Source organism: Corticium candelabrum, chromosome 6 (assembly GCF_963422355.1).
Source record: "Corticium candelabrum chromosome 6, ooCorCand1.1, whole genome shotgun sequence".
Classification (NCBI taxonomy): Eukaryota; Metazoa; Porifera; class Homoscleromorpha; order Homosclerophorida; family Plakinidae; genus Corticium; species Corticium candelabrum.
The window spans coordinates 3638772-3651928 of record NC_085090.1 but is presented as its reverse complement, the minus strand read 5'-3'; the positions used below and the strand labels follow the sequence as shown (position 1 = coordinate 3651928).

Sequence of the window (13157 nt, the reverse complement as noted above, 5' to 3'; positions counted from 1 at the left end):
CGGACCTCACTGTTTTGGTTGAGCACTGTTGCGCCCTTCTCCGGAGTGTGCCCTTAGTTAATTCTATAATTCGAAAGGTCACGTGACGTATTTGTGACTTAGCCATTGTGTGTATTACGCACCCCACTTTTGAAGCCAAACTACGTCCATGTTATGGTGTCTAGGAAAATATTATTATTATTAGATTATTACTATTATTATTACTTTTATTACTCTAGTAGACCACAACTACTACTACTGCTGTACTCAAGAAACCGCATATTGTCTAGTTAATTCATATCTATCAATTTTGTTCTAGACACTCCTTAACTTATTAGTTACAATATGTTGCCTTCGTACAATAGATCATAAAACAGCCACAATGGCTCGCTCATGCTCATTCCCAACACCTTGACAATTAAAATTAAGTATGTGCAGTAACGGAAAGATTTGTATGCACAAATGTTAGCTATTGGAACAACGTTTGCACTAGCTGCCATTTGACGTGCATGGAATGAGAGCGTAAATCGATACTTTCCATTCCAAGAAGTCTTTCGACCTGTCGCTTTGCAGGACAATCCTAAGGCTTTACATACAACAACAGCTTGTTTTGGGAAATTATATCGGCTACAGAGAGAACACGATAAACGGCACAATGACCATTACTAAGAGCAGACTTTAACGGCATAACTGGAAACAACTACACACCCGCGGGGTGCGTCTAGACACCACGATAGGTCTCAGTTGTGACACTGATGCAGGTGCATGTCATAATTAATTAATGATCGTGTATGTTTCAACTCTGCAACACCATCTGGTCTCTAATTTAGACGGCTTCGTACACACGTGCGCCTAGAGTGGTAAACGCATCTGCTACACACTCGCGTCAAGCTCCTAGACGAACACGCCGATTATTACTATGTCTGGTACGTCTGCGTTTGCTCTCAGTAATGGACTACTTCTACCTCGATTTGTATTCATCGTTTGGTGTAATTTTTGACAAAGCGACTCCATCGTAATAATTATTTAAGCTTACTAATTAACAAACTATTAGAATCGACTCGTCACCATAGTTCCTATAGCTTGAAAGAGCTCTGCAGCATTTATTTTATCAAGTGAACCCCGTGGAGTCTACATTCTGTAAAGACTGCGGTTTTCAAGGGGCAATGGTATCTTGTATGACTTACGATGCATGAAAACAGTACCCTTGCGTGTATCTATTCTGTGTGTGGTGTCCTACTGTTTATGAAAACGCTGCGACATTCATGTATGTTAGTTGTTGAGACTCTGCTACGGGCTTCATCTAATTGCGGCTTCTTTCAAAGAAATGAGGTTAGATTTATTCATAGCCCTCCTCTTGATCACGTGAGTTCGGTCTTCAAATACCGGTACCGCAGCTAGTACCAGTCATACTGTGAGTGTTGACAATTACGCAATGGTTTCTCCTGTGTTTTCGTTGATTCTGTCTTTGTTGCTCGTTAGTCTTGCTACCTGCAGTCCAATCGAGAAAGAAACGTTCTCTCTGAAGATTGGCAACGAAAGTACGTACCTTATATCGAGATTCAGTCGAATACAAGTGATAGATTCTTGATGCGTTGTGCTACAGCTGTCTCCGAACCGAATGCATGCTGGTGTTATCCAGAAGCGACCTTCGACTACGATACCAGTGGTTGCACTGTGACCATAAACGGAAAAGTCAGTACATGTTGTAAACAAGAGCATCCTACTTCATATGCGTAAGTTACTGGGGGCCTTGGGTGCAACCGTTCTTGAATAAACAGTGCAGACAGCTAATTGATGCATTTAATTCGCTCAGATATATGATCAGGTGGGGTGATGGAAAGAACTCGAACAAACAAGAAGGCGAATGTTTCAAAGATTTCAGCGTTTCGCATACCTATCCTAAGGGCAAGCATGAACTGACCGTTACCTATCAAGTACTGGCATACGGTCGTCAGTGGTGTGGAGAACTTAAGCATCACAAAGTCAGCTGCTGATTGGTCAAGCACATGACTGAACCGAGACAATTCAATAGAGGTGGCGTAATTGTCTCTGCAGACTATAGATGATTATTTAGCAATGAGTAGAAGTAGAATTCTCTAGCCACCGTTTCTTTGTTCAAAGTCCTAGTCGTTGTTTCTTCGTCTACCTTCTCTTATTTGCTGGCTGCTAGCAATACATTTATGTTGCAATGATTTCCATGAGTGACCATCACATCGATTGCATGCATGCATGTACTCAGCGATCTCTCACTGCGCTAGAGTATACTGTCTCTTCTACATAAGGTTAGACTTTGCTATCTCCGCTGTCTTGTTTTTTTGGGCCTTTGAGATGATCTTGGTATGAGTAGAAACCTTGCGTAGCCAACCTATTCCCTAATTTTTACTTCCAGCGGGAAAGGGTCTGGTGCAGTTCAATACAAATGTTGGTTCTATTACATGCCTTCCATGTCCAGCATTCCATGGAACATAAACAGTTAACGAAAACATATTTATTAAGTTAGGCTGCCTACACGTGAGATCGATGTGGCCACTAGCGTCACTATAGCTACAACTGGCGACTTGTGTTCGTTGCACCTCCGTATGTGGTAAGCGAATGCGCATTTAATACGGTTTGACAGCCAATGCGCACTAGGTAAATGAGTGAGTGAGTGAGTGATTTATACCCAGGCAAATAATAGTGTTCAGTCAAAGACTGGTCTATCACAGCACACTGCAGCATGAAACAGACACAACGCCTAGTACACATGACAAACAGCAGCAACAGTAAACGTATAAGATTAGTAAGGTACGGTTGTGTACTAAGGATTAATTAACACGATTATCCTAAGCACATTACAGTTAGGGGCGTAGCGTGGCATGAACTATTCATCATTTGTAGACGTGGTCATAAATTGTGGATTGTAATACGTGTGAAGACGACAGCTGTATATACGTAGTATACACACCACTCTTTTTCCAGTCTGAGTATGCCACTGATTCTACCGTATATATCTTCTCTCCTTCCACTCTCCCTAGCCCTCCCATCACGTGCAGAAGCAGTCTGGAATACCGAGGCTAAATGATCCATGACATGTTTACTAGCCTCGTACTCAGGCCCTCTTGCGCGCCCTCTTCTCCGTGCGCGCAAGAGGGCATGGGTAGGAGGCTACATACGAAAGCATGTAGCGGCGGATTGATATCAGTCCGCCGTTCTCGGCCGCACTGATATCAATTGACACAAATAGTGTAGCGCGCGTTACCAAATGTGTAGAATTTATGTAATATCAATGCCACAATCATTAGTTAATATTAATGTTCTGCAAAATAACGTGCGCTATTCTAGATACAATGGACACGTTACCGCCTTGTATTCTCGTTGTATTCTAAATAAATGAACTGTGGAACGTGTGTGCGCGCTCTTCGATCAGCAGCTAAGGGGACCCCAGTTTGGGATCGTTGTTTGCTGCACGTCATGAAAACGGTACTAATCGACTTTCCAGTGAATTGGATACGAGTAGCCCTTGACTCTTCTGATGCGATGATTGTTGGTGCACTGAAATCTGTTTGGTATGTTTAAATAATTAATTAAATTGATTAATTAATAATATTTACAAAATTAGACAAATACACACATGCACACATTTAGTTGTAGATGTGTTCAGTAATAATGTAGTCGTTATTGTAGAGTTATACATTGCAGAAATTTCCAAAAGATAATTTCAAACTTAATGCAGGACTGAAAAACGTCCTTGGATTGAATTATTGTGTGAATTCATGTTATTCTGTTCCTGCTGTATGAAATCTCTACAATAACTAATGTATCACATGCGTGGGTGAGTGGTCATCTGTGTGTGTACACACACACACACACACACACACACACACACACACACACACACACACACACACACACACACACACACCACACACACCACACACACACATACACACACACACACACACACACACACACACACACACACACACACACACACACGCACATAATACACAGATGACCACTCACCCACACATATGTCTATGATATGATATATTAGTTATTGTAGAGATTTCATACACATCAGGAACAAAATAACGTGAATTCACACAATAATTCAATCCAAAGAGGTTTTTCAGTCCTGCATTATGTTTGAAATTATCTTTTGGAAATTTCTGCAATGTATAACTCTACAATAACGACTACATCATTACTGAACACATCTACAACTAAATGTGTTCATGTGTGTAGTTGTCTAATTTTGTAATTACACTCAAACTCCCGTTATCCGGACGCCCCATATCTGGGCACGTCCGTCTACCGGGCACCCCCGTATTGCACAATTGCATCACGTGTATTGCGCGTGGTCCACGTGCACGAGGTCGAGGCAAAGGTCGTGTAATCAAAAGTCCAGTACTAGTCCAGTTTCTTGTCGACAGATAGCCATACTTAGGTGCTGGTTTCTTATTTACAGCTTGTAAGACTTACCTGAAGATGTCTGAGACTAGACCAACGCAGACGCCTGCCCCGCAGAAGCGAAATGTGGGGGTGTTCCCAGATGTGGCCGTTTCTGAGTTATGGGCAGTGTCCGGTCCCAAGCTGCCCGGATAAGGGGAGTTTGAGTGTATTATTAATCAATTTAATTAATTATCTAAACATACCAAAAAGATTTTAGTGCTCCAGCAATCAATGCATCGAAAGAGTATGGTTTCTGAAACCCACTACTCGTATCCAATTCACTGGAAAGTCGATTAGTACCATTTCCACGACGTGCACCAAACAACGATCCCAAACTGGGGTCCCCTGAGCTGCTAGCAAATCGAAGAGCGCACAAACATGTTCCACAGTTCATCTAGTTAGAATACAAGACGGTGATGTGTCCATTGTATCTGGAATAGCGCACGTTATTTTGTAGTACCTAGAAAAGTAAATTTTACACATTTGGTAACGCGCGCTACACTATTTGTGTCTATTGATATCAGTGCGGCCGAGAACGGAGGAATGATATCAATCCGCCGCCACCGGCTTTCGTAGGCTACATATCACGAGTATCGGTGTTTGGCACCATGGATTCGGTAGCGTGCGTTAGCGCGTTACAATGGCCTTTGTAGCGTGCGTTAGTGACAAGCTAGCGCGTTACGCTCAAGTTGGCGAGTTGAGAGACAAGCCAATTCCGAGACAAGACGGATGCCTGCTGACGCGACACCATGAATAATCCATCATTCATGTAAAAAAGGTTAGTAAAGTAACATAGATCACTCAGCTATGCAATCAATCTAATTGAACATGCGCAATTACAGTACACTGCAAGTATGTACAGTACACTTCAGATTTACTGTCACGTAACTCACTTAATTAATAGAATTGCAACTAGAACAAACAAACCGTCTACCTGGCCGTTTCAAGTGAACATATTCATAGTGGAACCAGTCTTTACACTGATCACACTGGACCATAGGACGTCCAAATGTTTCTGGCATTCTGCATGAACAAAATATACAGGTAATGCAACAACAGAACTAGAACATCTTCTGATGACTTGTTTTGAGGGGAAGTTTCGTGGGAAACTTGTTATAGTTCCTTGCTGAATGCATTTCTTCACGTGTTTTCTCATTTCTGATTATATGTAATTAACATACTGGGGCTCTATACCTTGGGCAAGATCGAATGTAAATGCTACTGAAAATATACCACAATCGCTTCCTCTCTTCTGCTGTTGAACTCTTGCTACAGAGACTGTCATTTGTGGCTCATCCGTTTTATAAATGCATGCAATTTGCTGCTTCAAATCATTGGATAGATCATTGCTGTGTCGAAGGCTGTCATACAAGGTTACATCTCCTGTCTTGTTGCTTGATGTTGTTACCCAATGGTTGCGGCTCCAAATATGGTGTGTCTGGATCGAGTTTGTCCTTGAGACAGAGAATTTACATCCTTGAGACAATAGGGTGTTTTGAAGCCCTCTCTGTTGGGGAACTCTTGCCTAAGAAGCTGCTGGGCGTGGTTTACTATTACGTCATTCAGCCACAGTAAACGACTATCCAAACTGCTTAGATCCATTGTTGCTTGTTGTTGGACTACCTTTTGAACTGGTTGTTGTGCTTGTTGTTTTGTCTGTTGTGGCTGATGTTGTTGTATTGGTTGGTATTGTTGTTGTTGTGGCTGTTGGTGTGGCTGTTGGTGTTGTTTTGGCTGCAACACAAATGTTTAGTTACCACTCACCAATGACACCCTAATTAATTAATTGCATAGGTACAGTACTACAACTCTTTTGGCACTTGGCTAAACTGACTAGTACATTACAGCCTAACTAAGTAGAATCTACTTTAATTTTAAAGTGTTGCCACCTATTAAATTGTAAATTATCAGTTGCTCTAACACACTAACAGATTTGACAATTCTGGCAAAATCTATCAATAATGTTGTGATAAGACAGCATGGTGCATGGAAGTCCCCATACGGATCAGCCTTATGCACATGGGCTTCCCTGAGATGATGTACATGTTCAATTAATTGTAAGTGAAAATATAGAATGTGCCTTGTTAATAAATTATAAGCGTCCATTTTTTGACTAGGATGTGTACCTCATCACTGCTCTTGTTTCCAGTGTTGTCTTGAGCTTCTTTGCCTCACTCTGATCAGGAGCTCTGAAATCGATATATATATATATATATATATATATATATATATATATATATATATATATATTTACATATCAAATTATGGTTTTCAGGAATGTACCAACACCAACGTCCATACATTACCTGAGTATGCCAGCTTTTTGTTTGACCTTTTTAAGGAAAGTCTTCTGAAGGGTAACATTTGTTTGTCACTCTTTTTTCTAGATGGCACAGTCCTTGACTTCTTCAGTTCACGTGCAGCTAGGGCACCTTGCAGCCTTGACAGTACTTCTGCCTGCTTGAGTAGTGCTACAATTTGTGGTTGGTGGATTTGTTGAGATGTTTGGCACGTGAGGCAATGACTGTACACAGTGATCTGATCTGCTCTGGATAATCTAAGTGAGGAAGCACATGTGAATTCTATTACTGTGGAAAACTTTGGAACCTGCCTGTTTTTAAATTGTTGGCTAAATTTTAAACAGATACTGTATATAATGCTATTGTAATGTTCCTATGTATGTAAATGACTGTGATATATTATTAAAGCAAGCAGTCATTACATTTAAATCAACCTACTAATTTGAGTAAATTAAATATTAGAGCATCCTAGAAAACATATAAAATGTAGGAATTGGATAGACTTGCTTTTGTTGTCTGAAGACTTCTCTGGAATAGCAACCATCAGTTCAGATGAACACAAGTCATTTTCCTTTTCTGCATTCCCTTTTGGTGGTTCTGCTTGTGTTATGGCTTGTCTTTGCCGCTTGAGTAATACATGAAGTTTGTGTACATGCTTGCATAGGTGGCCAGTTCTGTATCCATAACAATTGCAAACATACTAATGCCTGCAAAGGGGTCTAAATTCTTGTGCGCAACAACATGGAGCAGAGCAGTTTGTTTCACAGGCAGAAGCCACTTGTTTTACAGTGTAAATGGTGCTTCCATCTGACTGTATTATTATGGTCCATTCTTTCTTATTGCTATCATTCTACAGAACAAAGCCAGATAAATTCAAATGTTCTTGTGAGTGTTTGTACTTGTGTTTACTGGTGCAATGTCGTCATCTGTGATCAGCATCCCTTTTTCATGAGACAGGTTGTGCTGCTTCTGCACTCTCCCTGTTGTTGGCCACAACGCCTTCTTTTTCACATCCATGAATTGATCCTTTTCCATTTTTAGCAAAACAGAAAGCAGCTGATCAACTCTTTGATTGCCATACTTCCCAAATAGGCAGGATTCCTTTCAATTTGTTGTGAAAGCTATGCCACAAGCACATTATTGCACTTCAACATACTGTGAATGGCACTGACATTACCTTTCTACAAACATGTTCGTATCTGTATCGGCATGATCATAGTCCCTGTATGACAAGGTCCGTTTTTCTGCTCAGATATGCAGTAACTGGTTATATGGTAACTTCCATATAACCAAGTGACTTCACAAACTTAAATCTGGTCTATTGCAGTAAATGCCTTGAAGTAGTCAATAAACTTTGGTTCCTTTGGCATCCACGCAGTGACAAATGCATCCAAATACTGATGAAACACACCCTTGCTCGTCTCACTCAGCAGCAAGTAGAGTGACTGGTAAATGCTGACTTGGTTAGGTTTGGATTTTACTTTGGAGAAGATGTTTCGCTTTAGTGATCTGTTTACGAAATAAGGTTACAAGCTATATCCATATTTATTAACATAAGGTAATTCAATGACTCACCTGTCTACGTGCCAACGACAGAGAAGATGATTTGTTTTGTCTCCAAAAGCAACTCTAGCCCCAAGCCAGCCGGTGTTGTCTACAGCAACATCGCATTACATTGTCACATAAGTACAATCTCTATGTAGAAATCAGTATTTACTATACCCTGCAATATATATATATATATATATATATATATATATATATATATATATATATATATATATATATATGTATATATACATGTACATATGTATATGTATATCCCAAACCACTTAAACGTTTTTAGGATTATATTCTGTTTAACCTAATTACGGGAAATCATTACTCTTGTGATCTTGATCTTCTATACTTTCATACAGAACAAATGTAAGATGTATTAAATAATATATGTATATATAAATTTTAATTTTATTATTTTTTATTAAATTGAACAGAATAAGCTAGAAGTCTACCTAACAAAGTGCTGTTTTTACAGTCCACAGCTAGTCTATGAACCATGATGCTTTTACTGATACCGAGTATTCTCTTTTCTGCGTTTACTGTTGTGTGTAAATAGTCGCTGGCTGACTCAGAGATTCAAAGAGTTGGTGTGTGTGTGTGTGTGTGTGTGTGTGTGTGTGTGTGTGTGTGTGTGTGTGTGTGTGTGTCTGTCTGTCTGTCTGTCTGTCTGTCTGTCTGTCTGTCTGTCTGTCTGTCTGTCTGTCTTTCTGTCTGTCTGTCTGTCTGTCTGTCTATCTGTCTGTCTGCTCGCCTGTCTGTTTGTCTGTCCGTCTGTCTGTCTGTCAATATTTATGAGAAGGACTAGTTTATCTTTTTAAAATTTCTTATTGTGCACAGGTAGAGTATTTATGAAAATAAAATAAAATCTGTCTGTCTGTCTGTCTGTCTGTCCACTCTTTATATTTTATACATATGAACTATTACAAGCTATAGATACGATATTCCGTTATATATCAATTACTGTCAGTCTGTCTTAATGAAAAAGAGAACGGAGAGCACCAGCAGATATCGCTTGTTCCACATTTAAGGAAAGTGGTGGATAAGAGACATGGTGAAATAATTTAATTGTAAAGCACCACATCACGAAGAGGCAAACTCAGACGTAATGGCAATGTATTGACCTTCTTCAGGCATTGTATCTGCACTAATACCAAAACAATTCAAAATGTTAACTATCAAATTTAGCTTGATATTTACATACGGCTATAAAATGTCACTCTTGATATTAAAGTTCAGAGGGATTATACGTTTTCAGTTTCATATCCATCTCATTTCGTGGCGTCTAAAGAGAAACTGCCACGAAATGAGATGGATACAAACACTGAAAACACATAGTTCCTATGGACTTAACATTAAGAGTGAGATTCTATAGCCGTATGTTAATATCAAACTATATTTGATGTTTATCATTATTTGAATTGTTTTAGTATTAGCGCAGATACAATGCCTGAAGAGGCCAAATAGGTGAAATGTTGTCATTCGATCTGACTTTGTCTCTCCGCAATGTGGTGTTTTTCCAATTATTTCAGAATATTTGTCTGTCTGTCTGTATGTCTGTATGTCTGTTTGTCTGTCTGTGTATTTGTGTGTGTGTGAGTGTGTGTGTGTGTGTGTGTGTGTGTGTGTGTGTGTGTGTGTGTGTGTGTGTGTGTGTGTGTGTATGTGTTATGTCTGTGCTGCTGTATGGAGTAGAATGTTGGGTCGTTCTTAGGAAGCAAGAGAAGAAGCTGAACACCTTCCACCATCGATGTCCTGGGCATTTCCAACAGGCAGCAGTGGTTTGAGCACATCACTATGGGGAAGTGAGAAGAAGGTAGGGAGATGAGGAAAATGCGGCTGAGAAGGTGAAGAAAAGAAGGCTACAGTGGTTGGGGATCTAGCACGAATGCCAAACTATAGGGTACCGAAATTGATTTTTGCAAAAGCTGAAATAACACCAGAATTGCAATTACTACTAGACGTGGACTTGATTAAGGTCTGGGAAACTGACAAAGCACTCTCATTGCCAAGGGTGTCTCGATATCAAAACGTGTATGTCAATATCAGCAGCTCTCAACTTGATGACCTATGTCTGTGGGTATATGATATGACAAAGCTGTATAACAGTAAAGGAAGAAGTTTGTTTGAGGTAGTTAATAAGAGAGCAAGTATGCCTCAAACATTGTCTAGTCTAACATCAGCTGCCGAGAGTTCACAAAGAGTAAGTCAACTGAATTTGCCAGTGGCAATAACCAGAAGATTTGTTATAAAATTTTCTTCTGCAGTGGGTACATGGTCTGGATCTCAATAAAACTAATAAATGTATTATACAAGGCAAGTGTGCCAACGGCTTTCTAACTGACAAGCACATGCATGCTGCTCATCAGCTTCTATTAAAGTAGTTTCCCTACATCAGTGCACTAGAGTCAACACTCCTTTGCCAGACTTATGGATTCGCTCATGTAACAAGTGATGGTATGAAATAAATACCCCTCTCACTGACAAGACACACACACACACACACACACACACACACACACACACACACACACACACACACACACACACACACACACACACACACACAAAACACAACACTACACCACACTACACTTAAAATAATATTATAAGCATTCATGTGGTTTTTAATAATAACAAATGCATTTTTGTACAGCTATTCAGATTCATTTTACAGGAAGTCATCATTGGGTGACTTCAGCCTGCTTTGGCAAACAAGTACGACTATACGACAGCAATGCTGGCCTACACTTGTCTCCTTGTATGTAAACACAGCTGGCGCAAATTTATCAATTGGCTCACAAAGACAACATTCTCATAGTAGAACAAATGCCAGTGCAACAGCAACAAAATGGTAAAGATTGCGGGCTATTTGCAATAGCATATGCATTTCATGCAGCTCTAGGAGATGATACAACCATCAAGCATTTTGATATTTCCAAAATGTGACAACTTCTGATTTACTGTTTGGATCGAGAGGAGCTCTCACCTTTTCCAATGGAAGAAGACAAGCCATTGGAAACATGTGACAGAAGTCACTTTTATATTTCTTTGTACTGCACGTGTTTGTTGCCAAAGACACATGGCAAGATGGTAGAGTATTACGTCTGTGAAAATTTGTATCATGACAGATGTGTCACATGGTCAGGTAGTGAGCCTTGGATTTGTGCTAAATGTAGATAAATGTCTTGCTATACACAGCTGTAGTATTAATTTGTTCAATTATTAATTTGTTCAATTAATACATCAACTTTAAATATACAAAGTTGAAACTGTGAACTAAGTCAGAATCTAGAACCTTAATTAAACATTTGACAACGACATCTTCTATATACTTACCTTAAATTGCCAGCTGTGTTAAGATTTCCGTCCGTCCGTGTGTACACATGACCAGATCGTCCATAAGTCTCTAGTTGGCATACAAGAGTGCACATCAATGCTCCTACAGCGATCTCCAGTTGCAAATTGAGAACTGCAGGCTCGTAGACCCATCTATGCCTGCAGCTGAGTCTGCAATCGTCTCCAACTAATGTTGGAGTGAATCTCCTTCGTACATCAACAACGTTAGGCTGGTCAACAGATTGCTTGGTTACGTACTAGACTTCACTCACAAAACGACGCCTAGAGACGAGTATTCAGTAATATCAATTGCTTGAAACGTTGTCACGGTTTGGGACAGCGAGGAAAGCACAAGGGTACACAAATCACCGGGGTCCGAAATCACCAGCAGCTTTGCATCATGGCCGATGATATGTGTACCCGAAATGAGGTCTGGAGCATCGAATCGACGGTCTGGAATCGCGAGCAAAGCGCGAGGATATACAAATCACCGGGTGCACAAATTCCCGTAACAACGGTCTGGATTAACTTCTGATCAAATCCAATTTGGAAGTGATCCGTGTCAGCCAAGCTGCCGCTGCTACGGAGAATTTTGCACATGGTAATTTGTGTACCTTGCGCTTTGCTCGCGATTCCAGACCGTACACTCGATGCTCCAGACCTTGCGAATTTTCTTTTTGGGCCCACTTTCTTTAGTACCCGGATAAACGTCCCGTATAAGGTGTAATCTGCACGTGCCATAAGCCCGTCCTTCACGTGCCGGCTTTACGTAATCCGCGCCAAATCCAGTCAAAAGTGCGTTTAGTCCCGCCTGTTTCTTTCGCGACATGTTTGCCAAGTTTTCGAGCTCTTTTCTTACGACATTCAAGGGCAGGCTCGATAGTGAAGCCGTACTTATGCACACGTACATGAGACTCAATCTGCACTCCATCACGTGTCTACTTCTTTTTCAATGCATCTAGGTCCGCTAGACACCTAAACAGGCAAGATTGTACGAGACTGACCTTTCCCAATGTGAGTCCAGAGAAGGGCCAGCTCATCACTGTGCCCAAAGACACTCACTTTAGCGACCCACACAGTAGCCCAATGATGCCCAGTGAGTCTGCCTGCAGAAATCTGGCTGGAAGAATCAATGAGCAGGCTGGAGACAACACTCAAGCCGGTGCATTCCTATTTGGCGTATTCAATCTTGAAGGAATTAGAGAGTTCCAAGCAATACATGAAGCCAACTCCATTGCCTCCCAGGTATATGTACGTGAATTTTACTAATTAACCGTAATTCGCTAAAGCACACTTGAAGCAGTATGCAAGAGTTACTAAATGCAACATTGTACACACACAACTACAAACAGGTTTTTATTTGACTTGCTACTCAGTACTGATATGCCACAGATTGTTATCAGTGCTCAGTATACACTTAGCTTATTATATATGTGGTTTGTGTGTGTGTGTGTGTGTGTGTGTGTGTGTGTGTGTGTGTGTGTGTGTGTGTGTGTGTGTGTGTGTGTGTGTGTGTGTGTGTGTGTGTGTGTGTATTTATATTATTAA

The 13157-nt window shown here is 40.5% G+C and overlaps 1 protein-coding gene and 1 long non-coding RNA gene across 2 annotated transcripts; one reads left to right on the top strand and one right to left on the bottom strand.

Annotated features, from left to right (window-relative positions):
- The first annotated feature begins 1394 nt into the window (after nucleotides 1–1394).
- LOC134181590 (uncharacterized) lies at nucleotides 1395–2174 on the top strand. The gene is made up of 3 exons (XM_062648859.1): nucleotides 1395–1520; nucleotides 1586–1715; nucleotides 1796–2174. The coding sequence occupies exons 1-3, from the start codon at nucleotides 1415–1417 to the stop codon at nucleotides 1974–1976; spliced, it is 417 nt and encodes a 138-aa protein (XP_062504843.1). The 5' UTR covers nucleotides 1395–1414; the 3' UTR covers nucleotides 1977–2174.
- A 2985-nt stretch (nucleotides 2175–5159) lies between these two features.
- Nucleotides 5160–7052, bottom strand: LOC134181395 (uncharacterized). The gene is made up of 3 exons (XR_009970141.1): nucleotides 6720–7052; nucleotides 6540–6602; nucleotides 5160–6147 (listed from the first exon to the last, which is right to left on the bottom strand). It is a non-coding gene; the product is annotated as an uncharacterized LOC134181395 (long non-coding RNA).
- Nucleotides 7053–13157: the final 6105 nt, after the last annotated feature.